Here is a 25,140-nt window from a genome sequence, read left to right as displayed (position 1 = left end):
GTTTTATTAATCATTTACATAAAAAAAGAAATGGAAGTTTTCCTTAAAACGTTGTTTAATAAGATTTCATATTGATTGTTGATTCATCATTAGTAAAATGGATTCAAGATGTGAATAATCTAAATACCTTTAAAATAATATATTAACAATATATTAATTAATTAATAACTAGTAACAATTAGTACCTTTTGTAATGGCGTTAAGATCTGAAAAGGGTTATATGAGGTGATCTTATTATTACTGTAACAGAAAACTAGCCTTCTTATTTATGGTTTCTTCTTAGACCAGTGGCTATTTACTAAATGTGTGCTTCAGAATCACCTAGGGGGCTGCTGCAAAATACAGGTGCCAGAGCACTGCTCTTGGTGATTCGGAGTCAGCAGAACTGGAGTGGGATCCAGAAACACAGCATTTTGGTAAGCCTCCACCAAGCAATCCTAACCAGTCATCTTCATCTAATCAAGCAGACTAATATGAACATTAACTTCGATTTCCTAGGTACATAATTATGAGAAGGGTAGCTCGGGAATACTAGATGGCAACAGAAAGCTGATCTGGGTTATTGGGTTTTGCAGACAATCAATCAACATATAATGAAATAAGTCTTGAGCAAACATAATTATGACAAAAATAACACTTGATCTAACATTCAAAATCAGCAAGAGGAAAGAAGTGACATTAGAGGATTACCACTAGATTTGAGATATTGGTATTATATAAAAAGGTTTTTGGTTTCGCAGGGTTTTTTTGGAGAGGGAGGGTTGGCCATTGTATATCTTCCTTTTTAAGCTTCTTTGGCTTTGACACAGACAGTCCACTTGGCCTTTGCACAAGCACAGATACAAGTAGTTAATGCCTCTTAGGGCAACCCTCAACTGCTGGAGATGGGGGCTGCAGATAAATGCTCCAGCCCTCCATTCTTCAGAAAGACAAAAATGGGTGACATTCTGTATGATTCTCAGAATGGAATGAACCCCCAGTGCCCAGAGCAGTGATCTCTATCAGTTCTTCCTCTTCCCTGCCTCAATCTCTCAAGTCTCCTCCTTGGAATCTCTTTCCAGAACCAAGTCCTTGTCTCTGGCTCCGCCTTCAAAATGGGGTGGAAAGGGAGAACCAGGCTGGATGTTTCAGTATAAAGGTTCTGATACCCCCAACAGGAAAAAATAAATGTTAAAAGGTCAAATATTATTATGTAAAAATTGTATACAAGGAAAGATTGAGGGATATGACTGGAAATCTTTTAAGAAGTTTTCAAAGGGCATATAGTAAAGAGGGTACCAATGAAAAGCAAAGTTTTAAAATGCTTAATGAGCAGAAATCAATAAAGTTCACAGCTCATTCTATGAAGTTCACAGTTCATAACTCATTCTATTTGTTCTGTTAAAAAACAGACTACCAGTTCCAGACTGAATCTAGTGTATAAAAACATACAGGACCACTAAACAAAATAAATAAATTTCTTAATATTGGATGTATTTGGATCAGACTGTGTGGATAAACATTTTCCTTTCAGGAAAAAATATTCCCCCTACATTGGCATACCTGGTCAAACTGAAGATCTTCACCCCTCTGAAGAGATCTAGATAATGGCTTCTCCTACAATTGAAAAAAAAAAGTATATATGCAAAATATTAGAAATCTTACCGATAATAAACAGTTGAGATTCGTGAGATGGTTTTGTTTTTGTTTTATTTGTAATTAGATTGTTTCAAGGAAAGGTTCTAATCTGCTAATACAAACAAAATTTAATATTACCAGTTTAACTTAGAATAGCGTACCTAGCATGACCCCTTCTGTCAGCCTTTCTACCTACTTGCCTTGCTGCTTACCCCACATATAGTTACCTAACTTACTGAACATAAGAGATGTCTCAAATTATGTTCACATATATTATGACTGATTCTTCTGTGGAGATTTTTTAGGATGATTTTCTAAACTTTCTACTTTATGCTTTTTTTATTGAATTTTTATTCAACAAATATATTTATTGAAATATATATCACAGGAAAACAAATGCCATTTTTCCATGAAAAAAACTGGAATTTTGAAATATGTATATTCTGAAGCTTATCTATCCAAGAGCCCCAATTTCCTTCTCTCATTTATTGCTATAACTTCATGAAAATAAACTCACAAATGTATCTGCCACTGAAATTTAAAAATTCCTAATCTAACTATCAGAGAAGCACACTTCTAACTAATTTAATTGGGCTCAGTAAAATACCTGAATTCCACAGCGCTTGACTTTCTTAACAGGGAAAGGTTTTTGGCATGTCCTTGGCACTGGAGCCCTTATATGCTAAGCACACTTTGGTAATTATCTTGCAGACAAGTCGTCAATTTCTAAAACCAAGTATTATACACTACAAACATGTAACATGATGAGGATCCCATCCAATAATATATAGGCCCAATTAACTACCTCTAAAGTTTAAGTAAAACAGTAAGTCTCATAGCAAGTCCAATAGAACATTGGTTGTTTTTTTTTTTTCGGTTTTGTTTTTTTTAGAACGTTGTTTTTAACAGTATGTAAGAGTTTGAAAATTACTGAGCTATCCTAATGTGAATTGTGTATTTAAAACCTGGGCTGGGGGTGGTGTAGGAGAGATAATAAGCTGTTTCTTACCAACTTATTTGACTTATTTGATCCCCCTCACTTGATCCCTCTTTTCACTGTAATATTAAATTTAAAGGTCTTCAGTAATATTTTGAGGAGTGTTGATCTAAGTAGTTTATTACTCACATAGGGTGTTTATACAATAAAGTATGGCCAAGCAGACTAAAAGAGAGCAATAACCTCAGAAACACTTACACTGTTTTCTTACACCTCATACTTTTCACTTCTCAACAAACTCATGCTTTCGCAAAGATTTCTGAAGATCTGACACACAGAGCTTTCCCTAAACCAAAAAGTGAGGATGAGTTATTTTTTCCATAATAAGAACTCAGAAATGATGTTTGAATGCAAAAGAACACTCATGTTACCATTAGTACAAAAATATGAAGTAAGTGTACTGCACTAAATGCTGTATAAATTACTAATCAAGGACTCTGTATTAACCTCTCGGTTTGATTACAGTATGGTTGAGGATGGCCTAATCGTTGTCAAGCAGATGTGCTTTCAGTGTGAGATTTTTGAAAGGATAACTATTTAAAACATGTTTATAGTACATGCAACCCATTGCCACACAACTAAAAAGAATGCAAATTATTCTCTATATTCACATATAGACGAATGCAAAGACTTATGTACCAGAATGTTTACTGTAGTATTTTTTTTTCACAGTAGCCTCAAGTTGGGGTAAGGCCCAAACAGCTTATCCATAGAGACTGGTAAAAAAAAAAAAATTTACAGTACTTTCTTTTATTGAAATAATATTCAACATTAGAGAGAAAGAGACAAATATATATGGGCTGATAATAGAACAATCTCTGATTTACATTGTTAAAATAAAAATAGGGACAGAAAAAATATACATATAAAAACTCCCATTTGTGTTTTTTTTTTAAAAAGACATGGAGGGTGCTACAGAGATTGATAAATAATAGACATGAAAAATGGTATACTGAAAACTATGGACAATGATTATCTTGATCCTGAATGGAAGGGTCATTATTTTTATTACATAACCTTTAAAACTATTTCCACTTTTTATAATGTTATTATTTCATAAGAATATAATAGATCAATAATGAATCTAAGATGCACAATCCTTTACACTCTAATTTGATCCTTTAGTATCTACGTATAGAGGACCAACAGCAACATGTAGCTTCCAGGGAAAGCAAAAGAATTTACTGCAAAGATTTTCGCAGCATAACAATGATACTGAAATATTTCAGTAATTTGCAACTAAAGATGGCAATCTCTCCTAAACAATCCCTGTCCTTGTAGAGCTAAGAGTCTAATGACAGAGCAAAGAAAATATATATTATCTTAGACAGACTTTATAGGATAGGAAGTTGTAATGGAGGTGAAGATTTTAGAATGACCACTGATAAGATGACATTTAAGTCACAATCAGAGGGAAGTGAGTAAGCTTGCCATGCAGAGTGAAGGAAAGATAATCCAGTCAGTACCTTGGAACTCCCCAAAGGCTCAGGAACTGGAGAATTTCAGTACTATGAAAGTGTGGGTGAAGGTGAAGTTAAAAATAAGAGGACTGGTTGAACGATAGTTTAGGAAACATTCAGACCCTCCCTCCCATTCCCTTCACCCACTCTACTTAGCAGGTTGGCTGTCCCTCCAACCTACTCACAGAGGAACCGCCGCCCTTCTTACGAAAGGGCAAAACAGAGATGTCGACCGGGGGATACTACGGTTGAAGACAACGTACCACACTGAAGACAGGGAGCTTAAGTAAAAAGGTATATACTAAATATCAAAACCCCCAGTTATCTTCTGTCTCTACATCCCCAGAATGCTAGCAGCCAAGTCTAAGCCCTCCCATTTGGGCTACTGAAGGACTCCTCCAAGGGACTCTAGCTTCCAACAAAAGATCTGACATTGATGGTTCAGGTGATTATACACTAAAGACCACAGTCAAAAAGGCCCCTCCATGTACACAGAGCTTCCAATCAGCTGTTTAGGGCCTCAGTCATAATAAATAACATATAATATGTTATAATAAGCATGTGAGGAGAAGTGGAAGCTAACAGGAAAATGCTGTTTGGAGGAAATAAGAGATCAGGAACTCTTTAAAATACATATTTAATATTATCAAAAAAACAGTGGACAGTACAGAGTTGTAAAAATGCTGGGCCTAAACCAAGTACATACAGTCTAAATCAGCAGGTGATTGGTTAAAGCCCTTTTTCCTCTCTTCTTTTCTGGTCACTGGCAATCTAAAACAGTAACAGATAAGCTTGGATGTGTCTGGATCATTACCCAGTATTGAGCTACCTCCTTTTAGGAAGAAAGAAACCTAAGGTATTTGATTGCATAGTTTGCAAGCTGCAATTTTATTCAATGGTTGCCCTTCCTTGTTTTTTGTTTTTTGTGTTTTTTTTTTTTGCGGTACACGGGCCTCTCACTGTTGTGGCCTCTCCCGTTTGGGAGCACAGGCTCCGGACGCACAGGCTCAGCGGCCATGGCTCACGGGCCCAGCCGCTCCGCGGCATGTGGGATCTTCCCGGACTGGGGCAGGAACCCGTGTCCCGTGCATCGGCAGATGGACTCTCAACCACTGTGCCACCAGGGAAGCCCTGCCCTTCCTTCTTGAGTCTTCCTTCTAAGATAAAAATGAAATTGTGGCTAAAGTCAAGCTCAGCTAATCTTCGAATCTTTTGCCTTCCTTAACCTCCTTTTATTGTGGCTTCTAATAGGAGAATGAAAAGGCCAGTTCTCTCATTTTAGTGATTGATTAAATTCTTTTAGCAAAAGCCATTCATATTTGTGCTTCTAAGTTTTCATGTAACTTACTGTCCATCTGACCATGAGACATGCTAGCCTCCTTTTATGGAACAACTCGTGGATGCTGTTTTCTTTAAAGAGACCCCATGACAGTTTCATTCAAGAATGCAAGAGAGTCATCTTGAATGGCTGTTTATTACTGGAAAGGGTACAAAATAAATTTCAAAATAAATGAGATCACAATAAGCGCATTTGAAGCTATAATAAAAACCTTGTGATAATGTTAGATTAAATGTATTTTCATTATCTAATCTTGAGGCTGGGTAAACGATACACCATCTACTCAGACTTGGACATAAATGAAACAAAGCTGGAAGAGATCTGATTCAGACAAGAAGAAATTATGCTGGTATATAGGAGTGAGGTGGGTAAAATCTGTAAAATATGATGGGTATTTTCTCAGCCAGTGTTTGTCCTTGGCTGCTGTCGTCTACAACACTGGGTGTTTTCCTGGTGTGTCAGAAGGAGTAAGCAGGGATGCCTCTTCTCTCTTAAGTGTGATGATGGGGTAGAAACACCTATTTTCTAATGGAATCCTCACCACTACTCACCATAACTTAATAATCTCATTTTCAATTACACAGCAGATGTTTCTGAAATTAACTGGTAAATGAATGAATAAAATATAGTCAACATCAGACTATTCTGAAAGAACTATCAGAAGCTCTGGCTAACACAATGATACTATGCTTTGTTAGAAGAAAAAGGGCACAGGCCACAGCAATGTTCTTAAGGCTACATTCAATTTAAAATACAAACTTTTACTAAGCACCTACCACCAAGGGCAGTGCTGCAGGTACAGAGGAAAGAGAGACCTGGTTCCTGGTATCAAGTAGCTCACATCAGAAAAGATAAACATGTAAGCAATTAACCATAATATGACGTCAGAATCGAGGAGTATGAACAAATTATTATGGTAAAACAAAGATTCATGGAAGGATCACCATGTTAGAGGGAACATGTGGGAAGTTGGAAGAATGAGTAGAGGTTTAAAAACAGGAATTAAAAGCATTTTAAGACTTCCCTGGTGGCCCAGTGGTTAAGAATCCGCCTGCCAATGCAGGTGACATGGGTTCGAGCCGTGGTCCGGGAAGATCCCACATGCCGCGGAGCAACTAAGCCCATGTGCCACGATTACTGAGCCTGTGCTCTAGAGCCCACGGGCCACAACTACTGAAGCCCACGCACCTACAACCCGTGCTCTGCAACAAGAGAAGCCACTGCAATGAGAAGCCCGCGCACCACAAAGAAGAGTGGACCCCGCTCACCACACTAGAGAAAGCCCACATGCAAAAACGAAGACCCAACGCAGCCAAAAATAAATAAATAAACGACATAAAAATAAAATGACACTTTGAACAAAAAAGCATTTTAGATTGAGAGAAAAATAAAAAATACATCAGAACAACAGAATATATAGAGGATACTTTTTTTTTTTTTTTTTTTTTTTTTTGCGGTACACAGACCTCCCACTGTTGTGGCCTCTCCCGTTGCGGAGCACAGGCTCCGGACGCGCAGGCTCAGCGGCCATGGCTCACGGGCCCAGCCGCTCCGCAGCACGTGGGATCTTCCCGGACCGGGGCACGAACCCGCGTCCCCTGCATCGGCAGGCGGACTCTCAACCACTGCGCCACCAGGGAAGCCCTAGAGGATACTTTTAAGTGTCACAGCACACATCAGGATAGGAGAATCATGAGACATTACACAAACTGTAACGAGACTGTGAAGAGGCTGAAATGACTCACCAAGAACTTTAATTTAATCCATAGCAATGAAAAGGAAGCAAGATTTCTAAAGCAGAAAGGCAATAATATTTGTATTTTAGATGAGGAAAAGTCTGGTGAGAACAAGGAAAATGGGAAGGAAGTGGACCACTTCTTGACTGCGTAGAAGGCTAATGCAATGGCCTAATATGACAGAACTTGGCCCTGAGCTTAGGACAGTAACAATGGCATTGGGAGAAAAAAGGAGAAAGATGTAAAATCACCATATTATAGACTCATTCAAATTAGGCAGTTTCACTCGTATTTTAACTGTTTTACTCTGAAGACTCTCACATTTCAAAATTAAAATTCCTTTAAGAATATAAAATATTTTAGAGCTCTTAGGACCATAGCACATGGTGCTGTTTAAAAATATTTTATAAAATAGGTAAAAGTTTTAAATATGTGCTGTGTAAGTTGCAAATTGCTGAAGCCAGCTGATTGCTGAGGGTTCATTATGCTATAATCTCTACTTTTATCTAAGTTTAAAAATTTTGATAAACATTTTTTCAGGCTTATTGAGATATAAGTAATAAAAGTGTAATATATTTAAAGTATACAATGTGATATATACATATATACTGTGAAAGGATTCCCACCTTCAAGTTAATTAAAACATCTATCACCTCACATATTCACTTTTTTCTTTCTTTCTTTTTCTTTTTTTGGTGAGAACACTTAAGTTCTACTTTCTTGGCAAATTTCAGTTATACAATATAGTATTATCAACCATAGTCACCACGCTCCATAAACTTTTTATAATGTATTTTTTAAAAAGTGGTTCCCTTTCTGACTGTACGTTATTTAAGTAGGCTAGTGTAGCGATCTATCATGTAATTCATAGACCATGGATGAAGAAAATAACATTTTATAGAGTAAGTACATTTCTAATCAAGCCTTATAATCACTAATTCATATCTATAGACTCTTGTAATCCTAATTTCTAAAACAGAATTTTATATTATATACATGCTGTAAAATATATATACGTTGGTATAAAAACATTAATTTGATATGCAGAAAGTAATCGTGGAATGACTTAAATTGAATATAGTGAGATGCACAGCTTTAAAATATACATTTTGGTTAATGATCTTTTACCTATTATTATTTATTAAAACTCAAATACATTATTTCATAGATGCTTTCTTCAGAATAGTTTCCTCTATTTAATGATCAGAAAGAAAGTCGAGGCATGCATGTACCCACACACATACCATCATATTATGAGTAATGTTAAGTCCTACTTCACTAAGAAAATTATGAACCTATGATACTTCCTCAACTTCCCTTCTTTCTTAGGTCATCATTATTCTCTTTTCCGTTCCTTTCCTCCCTTCCTTCTGAGGAAGGACAGCAGGTTGAGTTAAGCCTAACTCTTCTGCTTATTGGCTTTGGGCTTCAGACAAGTAACAAACCCTCTGAGTCTCAAAGTGGCAGTGAAGACCTATCGCTAATCCAGTTGTGTAAGGAATAAATAAATTTTAGCTATTACATCCTCTACCTCCATCTTCATTATCATCACCGTACTTCTAACCTACCAGCGTGATCTTGATACATCCCATATCCATCCCCTTCAAACCCAAAGAGTTGCTTCCTAAAGTTATATCATCCTGCTAAAACTGTTCTCAGGCTGTTTAATTTCCAAGTCCAATACGCTCTTCCTCAGTGTTCACTGTGTTCTGCCTCTCTATGTTATTTGGCAATAATAATGCTATGCTATACTCTCTTCCCTTGATATCATCATGTGCTCTTTTAGCTTTATCACCCTCATGTAGATGATGCCAAAATCTATATTTCCTGTGAGTTCCCAAAAGGAATCTCCAGCTACCAATCAAATAGTTCCACATGGTTTAGATCGCTAGTAGCTCAAGCTTAACATACACAAAGGAAAAATTATCTTAATCACCTTTACTACCCCAATAACATTCCTGTTTTCTTTACCTAAGTAAATACACTACCATCTTTTCTAACACTTCAAAAAATCTTTGACCCTTCACTCTCACTCGAAACACCTACTCCTATTTAATTATGTGTCAAGTTCTACTGATTCTGCTTCTGTTGTTTATCTCACTTTTTTCTGCAACCACTTCTCCACTGTTAATGCCCTAGTTCCAAGGCTCTTTTCATTCCAGCCTGAATTATATACAATAACTAAACAGTCTTTGCCTTTCATCTGTTCTCCCTCTTACTGCCCAACCACTGTATTATCTATCATAATAGCCACCACAATTCATTAGAATCCAACCCAGACATTTGTTTTTGGTCTTTTTCTTCCTTCGTCACCATAAGCTCGACTCACACAGAGCTCCTCACATTCTTTAAGTATCCTCGTGTACTGTAAGTTCAAAGCTGTTTACATGTTCATTATAAGTCTGGCTACTGTCACATCATTAACTCACAGAATGTTTTGGGTTTTCTCTTATGTTTTATCTGTCTCAACAATTCCCATTGGTGAAATCCATTTTTATTCTTTGGTGACCTGCAGTAACTTATCAAAGTGGGTTCTAGAGTCATTACAGCTTTTTAGATCATCACTTTACTACTGGCCTATCCCTTAATTTTTTTTGAAGACTTTATTTTTGAGAGCAGTTTTAGGTTTACAGCGAAACTGAGTGGAAGGATAGACTTCCCATATTCCCCTGTGCCCTTACACGCATAGCCCCCGCCATTATCAACATTCCGCGCCAGAGGGGTGCATCTGTCATAACAGATGAACCTACACTGACACAGCCTAATCATCCAAAGTCTACAGATTGCGCTACAGTTCACAACGGGTGTTGCATATTCTATGCGTTTGGACAAATGTATAATGACATGTATCCACCATTATAATAACATACAGAATATATTCATTGCCCTAAAAATCCTCTGTGTCTGCCTATTCATCCCACCCCTACCCCTGCCCAACCCCTGCCAACCACTGATCTTTTACTGTCTCCACAGTTTTGCCTTTTCTAGAATGTCATATAGTTGGAATTATACAGTACGTACCCTTTTCAGATTGGCTTCCTTTAATATTTTTTCAGGTATATTATTTTCTTTGGAAAATTTGTAATATAATGGTTAATGCAAGTCAAGAAAATATTGGATTTATAGGTCAGCTCTACTCACCAAGGGTTCAGCCATTACAACTTCAATTTTCTTTTCAGCTTGAACAGCAAATTCTGCAAAGAGGCTCTTGATGACATATTCACCAGGCTTGACATCTGGGTCAATCGTAATGCTTGACATGATGATATTCTTTTTCCTCAAAGTGGAATGAAAGTTGGAAGAAGTGCAGTACTTATTCACTTTGCTGACTTGTGCTGAAGCTAAAAATAAAAGAAAGAAAAGAACTCTACTTTAATAATCAACTCAATTAGGCCAACCATAACCACCCTATTTAATACGTATCCTCCCCCTAAATCCCATCCAGATCTCCCAATCTGTATTACCAGACTCTATTTTTGTCTATTACACTTGTCACCTTCTAACATACTGCCCAACGTAACTATAATTTAGTTATATGTTACGTTTACTATGTACTATTTTTCTCCCTACCCTACCGTTGTAAATGCTATAAGAACAAAGATCCTCTTCTGTCTTTTTTGTTCACTGATGAATCCCAAGAGCCTAGAACAATGCCTGGTATATATACTAGGTATACAATAAATAAGTATTGAATGAACAAATGAATTCTAAACAAAGTTATGTGCAATGAAGGGAATAAAACATGACTCATAGGACTTTTCTTTGAATCATTCAAAGGAGAGATAGGGATGATATCAACTGTGCCTGGCAAACAGTGCTTCGCATCAAGTGTGGCACAAAGAGAGCACATACCACTGCTTGCTGTTTATCTTCACCTGTTCTGTTCTCTTGACTGCCTGGGCAGTCTACCTGGCTTTTATCTACAGTTTATCCAGTCACCTCGATCTTCCAGGCTGTTGTATAATATAGACCCTCCCATTCTCTAACCTCCGCTTGTGACATCCCTTTGGCCTGGAATATTCACAGAGAACCTGCAAGAATGTACTTCTCTCCCTCAGGCTGATCTCTAGATACTACCCTTTCAATATGCTGTCCTATAAATAACTTCCTCCTTGAAACAGGAAGCAGAACACAATTTTTTCAAACACTGAATTTCTGCTTACGTGTATGTGTGTGTATAACCACAGGACAATAAATTTAATCTAAATAAATACACTCCCAACTTATAAGGAATTGTTCCGTCAACCCAAAAAAAAAAAAAAAACCCTACTCTACCAAACATAGTATGTGCGAAGATATCTGAAGGTGACTGTGATAACACCCAAAGAAAATTCTAGAAAGCAATATAAAGTCAGGTTATGGCAGTCACTTCAGAAAAAAATAATTTGCAAATTTAAGAAAAGTAAATATTTTTGAAAGACTGAACTTCCGGGAGTTCCCTGGCAGTCTGGTGGTTAGGACTCCACACTTTCACAGCCGAGGGCCCGGGTTCAATCCCTGGTCGGGGAGCTAAGACCCCACAAGCTGTGCGGTGCAGCCAGGGGAGAAAAAAAAAGACTGAACTTCCAAATACCAAAGAATGGCTTACTTTCATGTCCTATTCATTATCTTCGTTTACTTACTTATTTTTTTATAGAACAGAATATTTTCCTCCAAGGTTAAGATTAGAAATTAGTCATACATGATGCTTAAATATTTAAAATAATAATCTAAAGAATGTTATAAACTGTTAATATTGCACCTAAAATAAATATCTTTGTATCACATAAAATTAAAATATAATATGTAATGTATTCTAGAACTAAAATTATATAACAATTCAAAACAAAAATTCACAGTCCTTTGAACACAGTGCACATTATTTATTTTAAACAATGACTTGTTTGTTTACTCTGTTTCATGATCCAACACTGTGTATTGTAAAGGAGAGAATGTGTTAACAAATGTCATTGTGGGGAAAGGAGATCTTAAATTTTAAAAATTTATTCTGAGTCATTAACAATATTCTATATTTTATATCCACACATGTTGAATAACTCTTGGGAGTCATAAAATAGTGAAAAAGCTTACCCAGATAGTTTCTAGAATTTTAATTTTTACATTTTAAATTTTTTAATTTTTACATTTTACATTTTAAATTTTTACATTTTACATTTAAATTTTACATTTTAGAATTTTTACATTTAGGATGAAACACTTATAAGATTTTGACTTATGGTAGTAGATACAAAATATCTCTTTTAATTAAGATTCATAAGATCATAAGAGAGTTACAAAGTTTCTTTGGCTTTAACTTTACAATAAACGTTTTAAACAAGAAGCTATGATAGACTTTGGCACTTGAATTCTAGATTTTGATGAAGTATAATCTTAATAACATTGTAACCTTTAAAGTCTCCTCAAAAAGAAAAAACTTTAGTTAAAATGACCTCTCAAAAATTCACCCTTACTGTCTTCTACTTCCTAAAAAATTATAAACATAAATTAAGCATAAACAAATATTCTACGTATCATAATTGCATATTGTAAGAAATATGCCAATACAGCCAAAAGTTTTAGGGAAACCAGTATTTATCTTCCAGATAAAGGTTTATCTTCCAAAGACCTGCATTATCTTCCAAAATAAAAATACTTCAATTTTTTAAAAAATCAAATTTTAATGAAAATTACTTATTAAGAGTTAATCACTTTTACCTCCATCCACAAAGCTCTAATGAAATCACTAAGAAAAAGACCCACACCCCCAAACTGAAAACTGGACAAAGGACATGAAGAAACAAGCTACAAAAGATATAATAGAAGAAGCCAGTAACCATGAAAATAATATTTAACCTCACTAATATTTTAAAAATAAATAAAAATTAAATAATACTTTTCATTTATCAAAGTGGTTTCCCCCAATTGTGTATTTCACTATAATGTTCAGCTTTGGTGAAGATATGTGAATTTTTCTCATATTCTGCTAATAGTTAAGAAAAAGGGATGGTCACTCTAAGCAGGGTAAGAAGGCTAGTTTACATAACTAGATTAACCTGATGTCACCAGACTGCTTGAGTTAAATATTTTATGAGGTTAAACAATCCTATTTCTCTACACGCTATTAAAATTTTTTGAAAATTTTATAGAAGCCTACGGGAGAATAAAGACATAAATGTTAGAGTGTAACTCTTAACACAATTCAGGCATTGAATTACAAGTTGTAAAAACCCAATGTCAGATTAAACATCCTTGGAATATAAATCTATAAAACTCTGATAATAAGAATAAAGTAAGACCTGAATAATTAACATATAAAATTAAGATAAAATATAAAAATTAACCTAGCATGTATACTCTTTCTCTTAGATAAGGTGCAAATAAAACATAAATACAGTATTTTTAGACAGCTAACTATATAGCACTGTTCTTAGCATGTTTCATTTAAAAATTACCTTTTTCATGCTCATAAGACTCCTATACCTTTATAAGATAAACTGAACTTCAATGAAGGAGAACAGACAAGGGAGAAGAGACACAAAAACCCTAAGCTGATACATGTTTGGTTTCATTACTTTACAGCAGCGGTTCTCAGTGTTTTCTAGCTCCATTATATTCTTACGCACAACACTAAACAGTAACATCCCCCAGAATGCACAGTGACTCAGTGACTGAGGTGTTTTAGATAAGGATGAGTAGGGGAGGGTGGATGTAGTTTTAAAAAGACCCCAGTGGAGTCTATGAAAGCTGCCTGCAGTACCCTCGCCCCCAAAAACAGGTCTTTAGGGATAAAAAATTACTACTTTGTGGTCATAACCTTATATATACATGCATATTACACACATATTTACGAAGAGATTTATATAATACAGAAAAGTAACAAAATACCACACAATTGCTTACTTATTATAATTATTTACTTATATTGGTTAGTAGTAAACATGTTGATGACAACCTAAGAAAGAAAAGGTATAAGGTAAATGGCCTTTGAACAAGACCAAAAGTCAAAAATATCTCTTATTTTAAAAGGCAAAAGCAAAATTCTTAGTTTAAAAAGCAAGCCTATCCCAGCAAGTTATTTTGTGGCTATCAACAAACCGATTCTGAAGTTTATATAAAGAGGCAAATGACCCAGAATAGCCAACACAATATTGAAGAACAAGAAAGTTGGAGGACTGACGCTGCCCGACTTCAGAACTTACTTTAATGCTACAGTAAACAAGATAGTATGGTACTAGTGAAAGAATACATAAATAGATCAGTGGAATAGAATAGAGAGCCCAGGAACAGACTCACAAAGACAGAGTCAAGTGAAACTAATCTTTGACAAAGAAGCAAAGGCTATCAATGGAAAAAGACTTTTCAACAAATGGTGTTGGAATGACTGGACATCCACATGCCCCCACCCCAAAAATCTAGACACAGAACCTACACCTTTTACAAAAACTAACTCAAAATGGATCATAGGTCATAGATCGAAATGTAAAATGCAAAACTATAAAATTCCCAGACTATAAGAAGGAGAAAATCTAACAGTTCTTGGGTTTAGCTATGACTTTATTAGATACAACACTAAAAGCACAACCTATGAAAGAAAAATTGATGAACTGAGCTGTATTAAAATTACTAACTTCAGCTCTGCAAAAGATACTGTTAAGAGAATGAAAAGACACAGGCTGGGAGAAAACCTCTGCAAAACACATATCCGGTAAACTGTTATCCAAAATATATAACAATTCTTAAAATGCACTTAGAAGATGAACAATCCAATTAAAAAATGGGCAAAACATCTGAATAGACCCCTCACCAAAGAAGACATACAGATGACAAGTAAGCATATGAAAAGATGCTCCACATCATACGTCTTCAGAGAAATGCAAATTAAGACAACAATGAGATACCACTGTGGATGGAAAATGTCACCTGCCGTATCAGTAAACAAAGGGTGCTGCCAACGTCAAGCCGTTAGCCACTGCAGCCCCCCCCAACATGCACTCTGAGGGGATTCAGGATGGAGAAAAACAGGATACTGGCCCTAGATAGTTAAGGTGTATATCAAAGGAATGATTTCAATGAGTCCAGACTCTTGCATCTTTCTATGTGCTAATGAATTTAGCACACAGGAAAGTGCTAAATTCACTAACATGAGATGTCTGGGTTTTTTTAATTAACAGTAATCTTTTGATGTTCCAACTACCCGGTTTTTTGTTGCAAAAACTCCTATGTATCCTAGCTCCTTCCTCCCTTACCTCTCAGGAGCAGTCCCTCAGAGCTATCTTAGAGGCTGCGTCCTAGGCCAAAGTCCTCAGCACACACAATTCTCAACTTTTAGGTTGTGCTTTTTTTTTTTTTTTTTTTCAGTTAACACCACTACACAACTATTACAATGATCAAAATCTATAACACTGACAAAAAAAAATGCTGGTGAGGATGTGGAACAACAGGAACGCTCAGTCACCACTGGTGAGAATGTAAAAGGGAAGGCAGTTTGAAGGTTTCTTACAAAACTAAATATATTCTTACCACACAACACAGCAACTGTGCTCTTTGGTATTTCCCCAAAGGAGTTGAAAACATATACACACAAAAACCTGCACACGGATGTTTTTAGCAGCTTTATTCATAATTGCCAAAACTTAGAACCAATCAAGATGTCCTTCAGTAGGTGAATGGATAAACAAACTGTGGTACATCGGACAATGTAGTATTATTCAGTGCTAAAACGAAATGAATTATATAGCCATGAAAAGACTTGGAGGAAACTTAAATGCATGTTACTAAGTAAAATAAGCCAATCTGAAAAGGCTACATATTGTGTGATTCCAACTATCTGACATTCCAGAAAAGGCAAAACTATAAAAAGATGAGTGACTGCCAGGGGTTGGAGGGAGGGAAGGATACATAGGTGGAACACAGAGGATTTTTTAGGGGCACAGTACTATTCTGTATGACGCTGTAATGATGCATGCATGCCATTATACATTTGTCAAGACCCATAGAATGCACCACACCAAGACTGATATTGTAAACTATGGACTTTGGGTGATTATGATATGTCTATGTAGGTTCATCAATTGTAACAAATGTATCACATTAACGTAAAATATCAATAGTAGGGGAAATGGGCCGGGCTGGGAGGGGTGGGTAGCAGAAGCGGGTACATGGGAACTTTCTGTACTTTCTGTTCAAATTTCTGTAAACTTGAAACTGCTCTTCACAAAAAAAAAAGTCTAATATTTTTTTAAAAAAGAAAGAAAAGCTACTCTATTCCTGTCAGCCAGAACCAAAGGTGCCTGAGAAGAGTCACAGTAAACAGCAGACCAGGCCAAAGCTTAAAACAATAATGTACTTGGACCAAGAGAAGAAAACAGTTTACTAAGTCAACTACAATAAAATGTCAAAAACACAAATCAGGTTATATGGTAGACAAATTGAAAGCAGAAACAAAGATAGCAAAATCAGATTAGGGAAATGAAAGAAAACTTCAACTTCTGGGGAGACCAGGTGGATTGGTGTATCTTTCAACCAACCATCCAAAGCAAAACTGTACATTTGAAAGCAACTGTTTCTGAAGAGAAGAAAAGAAAAGTAATGTGCACGCTGTACATGTTGAGAGGTACAATATGAAAGCACTGCTTGATGGGTTCAGCGCACAAACACAATTTGCTATATAAGGCAAGGTATACCTCAAAATTCCTTCATGAATGAAGGAATCTCAAACCAGACACCATTCACTTCTTATGGAAACATTATTTAATATTTATTAAGATATTTTGCATATTATCTTATTTTATGCTAACAAACCAAATCTTATTTCAAGCGATAAGCTGGTAAATGCCTCTTTTTTAAAAAAAAAATTGTGTCCTGATTTGCAGCATTTGCTAATTTCCATCATGGAAATACTCCCATCATGGCTGATTTCAAGCCGCCAATAATTTAACAACCAGATGGTAAAATTCCTGGCAGGAACCAGGTGCAAAACACCACATCAAGTTACTGTTCATGTATGACAAGGAAACTGACTTCTAATTAAAGTCGATTGTCCCATTTGAATGGAATGTGAACTTAGGTTCTCAGTTTAAGAACTTTCAGATCAGTGGCTTTACTTCCTCCACAACTGCCAGATTTTGACATATCATTTTTTCTTCCTTAAAAGTCTATATTATTAACATACTCTTTGCTTAGAATAACTATTTGCCAAATCAAGTACTTCTGTTGCTCTTCAAATTCATTTATATAAAATGGGCTAAAAAGAAAAAGTGTCCCCATTTTGATCAGATGTATATTTACCTCTATTTTCTTTTAACTCTCTTTCAGTTATATTCACTCCATTTAAATCTGTCTTGGGGTGTTATACGACAAAAATTTAAAAATTCTTCCTCAACGTTTAATCAGTTCTTCTCAGTACCTTTACTAAAATTTTGTCACTGATTTTATTATCATAAACTAAATTCATACTCAAATATGCTTCCTATTCTGCTCATTAACAATCAGTTTTTGTATCAGTACCATTCTTTTAATTATTGTAACTTTTCATAATAGTGTTTATCATCTGTTGGCACAAATACTCCTGGTGTACTCATTGTCTTCAGGAATTTCTCACCTATTGTCATTCACTTACACTTCCAAACTTATGCATACTTTCACAAAATAATTAGAAGAAAATTGACATCTTAATTAAGACGTCTTATCTAGAACCTGGCATACCCTCACTAATTTGTCTTCTTTCATGTACCCAAAGGAAAATGTATACTTTCCTTCATAGGGGGATCTCTTTAATTCTTATTAATTCTGTTCCTAAATACTTTAAGTGTCTATTCTATGTGAATGAAATCATTTTCCTCACTACTCAGTCCAACTTTTTTTGCTTCTGGATGAATTTCAATGGATAGAAAAATTAAGACTTTTGCTTGTTCTTTGGACAGCTGTTCCTAAAATGTTTATTTATCCTAGGCTAAACTATTCCCATTGAAAACAATTTCTAAACATAGAAGTCCTATGACATCTTTGGCACATTTCCAATGTTTTTTACTTGTAATCTACTACAGAAATATCGCTTATTATAAAGCTGAAGAAAAATGACCTATCATCTAAATAATCCATTATTCACTCAGCCAGAGTCTCCCTGAGGTTATTATTTTCCTGTAGTCTTCTGAACCTTCAGAAGCTCGCCTAAGAAACTCTTCTAAAAATTTAGAAATAATGTGGTATTTTTAAAATATGCATGGACCTAGGAGTCAGAAGACAAGAGCCCTGGACTTGGCTACTGAATATCATTATAATCTTGGTCAAAACATTTAACCTCTCTAAGCTCTGCTTCCCCACCAGAAAATGAACGAGTTGAGTTATATCTCAACTGTGGGTATGGTATCAGAAGCAACAAAAAAGTTGTTTTCATTTTTGTTCTCCACTCTTCTGCCCATAAAAATATTCACTGCCAGTGAAAAACCTATTGTGGCAAAATCTTCTCCTCTGGCCAGACGTGAACCAGGGCCTCACCACAGGATAGCCCTAAAGTGAAAATATGAACACCAGAATCCTGCAGCAAACATACCCAGTTGTTTCATCCAGCAAACATACCTAGACCCAGGGCTTGGCAGAGGTAAATAACTGCATATGGTTGTGCAGCCATTTTTCTTAGACTTCCAAGAAGAGGAGCAGAATCTAAATAGGTGGGCTGAGTCCTCTATACCCCTGAGGCTGATATGACTTAAACAAACCAAGAACAAAGGGGCTTCCTCTTAATATCTTAATTGATAGCTAACTAAGGCTCACAGAGACTGAGCCTGCTTTCCCTTCCATCACTCTTGGGATTATACTTTAAAATAGTACTGTAGCTGTATGGCTCACACACTTAATTAGCTGACAAAGAAATACAACTGCACACCTACTGGTATCCAACCGCCAGAGACAAAGGAAACAAAATATTTACCATTCACCAGCAGCAAATATTATTATAGGTTTCAAAACACCAAATCTATTTCAATTAAAACAAATTAAACAAAGATGCTGATTCTTGCTTTATTATTCAACACCATCCTGAAGGTTATGGGATGATATAAGTAAATGCAATAATACAAGAAAATGAAATCATTGTTATAAATATTGAAAAAGAAGACATGAAATTTCTTTATTAACTAGCAATTATGTAGGAATGAAAATCGATAAAAACCTATTCACAAATATAAATAGGTAGGGATACATTTAATAAAAAAGCATAGGACTTATATAAAAGAAAATTCAAGAACTTCTTAAAGAACATAAAAAGAAGACATGAACAAAGGTAAGGACATACTTATAGATAAAAGCATTTGTTATCATGTGTCAATTCTCACAAAATTAATATATTAATTAGTACAATTCCAATTAAGATTTCAGTACTATTTTGTTTAGGTTGTATTGGATAAAATTATCTTAGAATATACTAGGAGGAATAAATACCTAAGAACAGCTAAAAAAAAAATTATTTAGAAAGAATATAAACACTATTCTCTAAATCAGAAGATAATATAACTATAATCAGAACAGATTATAACTATAATCAAAACATATATCAAAATATAACATAAAATGTTGAAAATCACTAATCACCAGGGAAATGCAAATCAAAATCACACTGAGATACCATCTCACACCTGTCAGAATGGCTATCATCAAAAAGACCACAAATAACAAATGTTGGCAAGGATGTGGAGAAAAGGGAACCCTTGTACACTGTTGGTGGGAATGTAAATTGGTGCAGCCACTGTGGAAAACAATATGGAGGTTTCTCAAAAATCTAAAAATAGAACTACCATATGACCAAGCAATTCCACTCCTGGGTATATATCTGAAAAAAGCAAAAACACTAATTCAAAAAGATACGTGCACCCCAATGTTCACAGCAGCATTGATAACAATTGCCAAGACATGGAAGCAGCCTAAGTGTCCATCAACAGATGAACAGATAAAGAAGATATGGTATATATATATATGTAAGTATGTGTATACGGAATACTACTCACCCATAAAAAACAATGAAATTTTGCCATTTGCAACAACATGGATGGACCTGAAGGACATTATGCTAGGAAAAGTAAATCAGACAGAGAAAGACAAATACTGTATGATATTACTTATATGTGGAATCTAAAATACAACTAACTAGTGAATATAACAAAAAAAAAGCAGACTCACAGATATAGAGAACAAACTAGTGGTTACCAGTGTGAAGAGGGAAGGGGAGAGGGGCAATATAGTGGTAGGGGATTAAGAGGTACAAACTATTACATATAAATAAGCTACAAGGATACAATGTACAACACAGGGAATATAGCCAATATTTTGTGACTACAGAGTACAACCTTTAAAAATTGTGAATCACTATATTGTACACCTGTAACTTATGTAATATTGTACATCAAATATACTTCAATTAATAAAAACTTAGTAAAATGGGTAAATATATATATATATAATGACTATATCAGAACACAATGTAAAAGTAATCAACTTAGTGAATATTAAGTACAGATAAATTAGATTAATATAAAAGATTAGAGAACCTCCCAAAAATCCCAGAATAAGAATTCAACATAGGCAAAATTAGAGGGGAGGGAATGATTTATTTAGTAATAATGTTGGACTATCTTCCTACTCATCTGCAGAAAAATAAACATAATATATTCAAAAACCAAATTCCAGATGGATATGAAGTAAAAATGTTTTAAAGCCTTAGAAAAAAAATTCGAAGTCAACATGTATAATCCAGGAGAGAGGAGACTCTTAGCCAAGACAGAAAGCCCAAAGTTATTAAAAAAATAAAAAGAGAGAGAGAGAGAGAAAGAAAAAGATGAATGTACTCAACCAAATAAAATTTTTAAATATTTATAAGGCAAATGATACCATAAACAAGAAAGGACAAAGTCGGGGAAAAAAACAGAATGCAGATGACAGAAAATATAAAATATTCAAAGAGCTCTTACAAATTTATAAAAAAAGACAACACAACAGAGAAACAACTGGCAAAAGACATAATTAGACAGTTCACATAAGAACCAATCTAAGAAGACAACAAACATATGAAAAAATATTCAAACTTTGTAATGCCCAGAAAATGAAAATCAAACTAGCAGTGAGCTTTCATTTTATACACAAATGTTAAATTTGTGCCAAATATTAAAAAGAATAATTGGATCTACTGCTGGCAAGGTATAGGGAAATTAACACTTAGCACACTGCTGATGGAAATGTCATGTCCACCTAACTACAGTCCAGTAGGGTGGACAAAAGGATGAGTATTCTGGCCCCTAGAGCAGAGCATGACAGGTATAAATTTCTTAGATCTTTAGGCTCTTCCACGCAACTTCCTGATTCCAATTTAGCTTTTATGACCTACCTCACAGGAGAGCAAAGAATGGTCTGCCAGCTCCAGCATTAATGTTCATTCACTTGGCGTATTTCTCACTGTAAATTAGTAAATTGGCAAACGTAAAAGGTTGTCTCTGTCAGACTGTTTATAACAATTCTGCCCTCTGGAAAAGATTTCATATCCACTTGCAGCATTCTGGCTAAGTCAAGTTTTCTGACCTGATGCTGGTCCTTGCCAGCCTTCTCTGGCAACTCCTTAAATCAGAATCAAAATCTTTCGAGGGAGGCCCAGGCATCTGTATGTTTTTGAAAACCCCCTAAGGTGGCTCTACTGTGCAGCCAGGGTGAAAACCACTGCCTTCCACTATTCTTCTAAAGCAGAACAGTTGGTTCTATACAATGATTTTACTTAAAACTAATCCTGATGATAAACTTTGAAAAACACCGTAAACAAGGAAACCTACTTATATAATACCACAAATAATATCCATCAGCAATTCAGAGAGGGTTAAATGAATGCATGTCAGGGACAAAGCTCTAGGAAGCAAAGTGAAGGATCGTTCATAAGATAATTCAAAAACCTAACTTTAAAAACTATAGGCCAATATCACTGATGAACATAGATGCAAAAATCCTCAACAAAATACTAGCAAACAGAATCCAACAGCACGTTAAAAGGATCATACACCATGATCAAGCGGGGTTTATTCCAGGAATGCAAGGATTCTTCAATATATGCAAATCAATCAACGTGATACACCACACTAATAAACTGAAGGAGAAAAACCATATGATCATCTCAATAGATGCAGAGAAAGCTTCTGACAAAATTCAACACCCATTTATGATAAAAAAAAACCCTGCAGAAAGTAGGCAGAGGGAACTTTCCTCAACATAATAAAGGCCATATATGACAAGCCCACAGCCAACATCGTCCTCAATGGTGAAAAACTGAAAGCATTTCCACTAAGATCAGGAACAAGACAAGGCTGCCCACTCTCACCACTCTTATTCAACATAGTTTTGGAAGTTTTAGCCACAGCAATCAGAGAAGAAAAGGAAATAAAAGGAATCCAAATCGGAAAAGAAGAAGTAAAGCTGTCACTGTTTGCAGATGACATGATACTATATATAGAGGATCCTAAAGATGCTACCAGAAAACTACTAGAGCTAATCAGTGAATTTGGTAAAGTAGCAGGATACAAAATTAATGCACAGAAATCTCTGGCATTCCTATACACTAATGATGAAAAATCTGAAAGTGAAATCAAGAAAACACTCCCATTTACCATTGCAACAAAAAGAATAAAATATCTAGGAATAAACCTACCTAAGGAGACAAAAGATCTGTATGCAGAAAATTATAAGACACTGATGAAAGAAATTAAAGATGATACAAACAGATGGAGAGATATACCATGTTCTTGGATTGGAAGAATCAACATTGTGAAAATGACTATACTACCCAAAGCAATCTACAGATTCAATGCAATCCCTATCAAACTACCACTGGCATTTTTCACAGAACTAGAACAAAAAATTTCACAATTTGTATGGAAACACAAAAGACCCCAAATAGCCAAAGCAATCTGGAGAACGAAAAACGGAGCTGGAGGAATCAGGCTCCCTGACTTCAGACTATACTACAAAGCTACAGTAATCAAGACAGAATGGTACCGGCACAAAAACAGAAATATAGATCAATGGAACAGGATAGAAAGCCCAGAGATAAACCCACGCACATATGGTCACCTTATCTTTGATAAAGGAGGCAGGAATGTACAGTGGAGAAAGGACAGCCCCTTCAATAAGTGGTGCTGGGAAAACTGGACAGGTAAAAGTATGAGATTAGATCACTCCCTAACACCATACACAAAAATAACCTCCAAATGGATTAAAGACCTAAATGTAAGGCTAGAAACTATCAAACTCTTAGAGGAAAACATAGGCAGAACACTCTATGACATAAATCACAGCAAGATCCTTTTTGACCCACCTCCCAGAGAAATAGAAATAAAAACAAAAATAAACAAATGGGACCTAATGAAACTTCAAAGCTTTTGCACAGCAAAGGAAACCATAAACAAGACGAAAAGACAACCCTCAGAATGGGAGAAAATATTTGCAAATGAAGCAACTGACAAAGGATTAATCTCCAAAATTTACAAGCAGCTCATGCAGCTCAATAACAAAAAAAACAAACAACCCAATCCAAAAATGGGCAGAAGACCTAAATAGACATTTCTCCAAAGAAGATATACAGAATGCCAACAAACACATGAAAGAATGCTCAGCATCATTCATCATTAGAGAAATGCAAATCAAAACTACAATGAGATATCATCTCACACAGGTCAGAATGGCCATCATCAAAAAATCTAGAAACAATAAATGCTGGAGAGGGTGTGGAGAAAAGGGAACACTCTTGCACTGCTGGTGGGAATGTGAATTGGTACAGCCACTGTGGAGAATAGTACGGCGGTTCCTTAAAAAACTACAAATAGAACTACCATATGACCCAGCAATCCCACTACTGGGCATATACCCTAAGAAAACCATAATTCAAAAGGAGTCATGTACCAACATGTTCACTGCAGCTCTATTTACAATAGCCAGGAGATGGAGACAACTTAAGTGTCCATCATCAGATGAATGGATAAAGAAGATGTGGCACATATATACAATGGAATATTACTCAGCCTTAAAAAGAAACGAAATTGAGCTATTTGTAATGAGGTGGATGGACCTAGAGTCTGTCATACAGAGTGAAGTAAGTCAGAAAGAGAAAGACAAATACCGTATGCTAACACATATATATGGAATTTAAGAAAAAAAATGTCATGAAGAACCTAGGGGTAAGACAGTAGAATAAAGACACAGACCTACTAGAGAATGGACTTGAGGATATGAGGAGGGGGAAGGGTAAGCTGTGACAAAGTGAGAGAGTGGCATTACATATATACACTACCAAACGTAAAATAGATAGCTAGTGGGAAGCAGCCACATAGCACAGGGATATCAGCTCGGTGCTTTGTGACCACATAGAGGGGTGGGATAGGGAGGGTGGGAGGGAGGGAGATGCAAGAGTGAAGAAATATGGGAACATATGTATAACTGATTCACTTTGTTATAAAGCAGAAAGTAACACACCATTGTAAAGCAATTATACTCCAATAAAGATGTAAAATAAATAAATAAAGTTATAGTAAAAATTAAAAAAAAAAAAAAAAGTCATACAGAGGACTTCCCTGGTGGCACAGTGGTTAAGAATCCCCCTGCCAATGCAGGGGACATGGGTTCAAACCCTGGCCCAGGAAGATCCCACACGCCACAACTACTGAGCCTGCGCTCTAGAGCCCGCAAGCCGCAACTACTGAAGCCCGCGCACCTAGCACCCATGCTCTGCAAGAGAAGCCACAACAATGAGAAGCCCACGCACTGCAATGAAGACGCAACACAACCAAAAATAAAAACAAATAAATAAATAAAACTTTTTAAAAAAGTCATACATAGTTCTTCCAGTTCATACTAGAAATCTTGATGAACTGATTTCTCTCTCAGCGTTTCAGCCACTTCACTTTACTCACTGTCCGTGACCCAAACCACATATCTTGGTGCCCAATGAATCCTCTGCCTTTCATTAGCTGTGATTTCAAAGGGAAAAGT

At 35.7% G+C, this 25,140-nt stretch overlaps 1 protein-coding gene across 7 annotated transcripts in view; it reads right to left on the bottom strand.

Moving 5' to 3' along the window:
• The window catches only part of FRYL (FRY like transcription coactivator), a 244,767-nt gene that overhangs the window by 125,787 nt on the left and 93,840 nt on the right, over positions 1 to 25,140 (bottom strand). For all 7 annotated transcript variants that reach the window (XM_029235869.1, XM_029235868.1, XM_029235870.1 and 4 more), the window contains exons 4-5: positions 10,291 to 10,490; positions 1,543 to 1,596 (exon numbers count right to left, since the gene is read on the bottom strand). In XM_029235869.1, the coding sequence (XP_029091702.1) occupies positions 1,543 to 1,596; positions 10,291 to 10,410 (174 nt within the window). In that variant the 5' untranslated portion in view covers positions 10,411 to 10,490. The remainder of the gene's footprint in view (positions 1 to 1,542; positions 1,597 to 10,290; positions 10,491 to 25,140) is intronic.

Source organism: Monodon monoceros, unplaced genomic scaffold (assembly GCF_005190385.1).
Source record: "Monodon monoceros isolate NGI ecotype Baffin Bay Population unplaced genomic scaffold, NGI_Narwhal_1 Super_Scaffold_20, whole genome shotgun sequence".
Classification (NCBI taxonomy): Eukaryota; Metazoa; Chordata; class Mammalia; order Artiodactyla; family Monodontidae; genus Monodon; species Monodon monoceros.
This window is presented reverse-complemented; position numbering and strand designations above follow the sequence as displayed.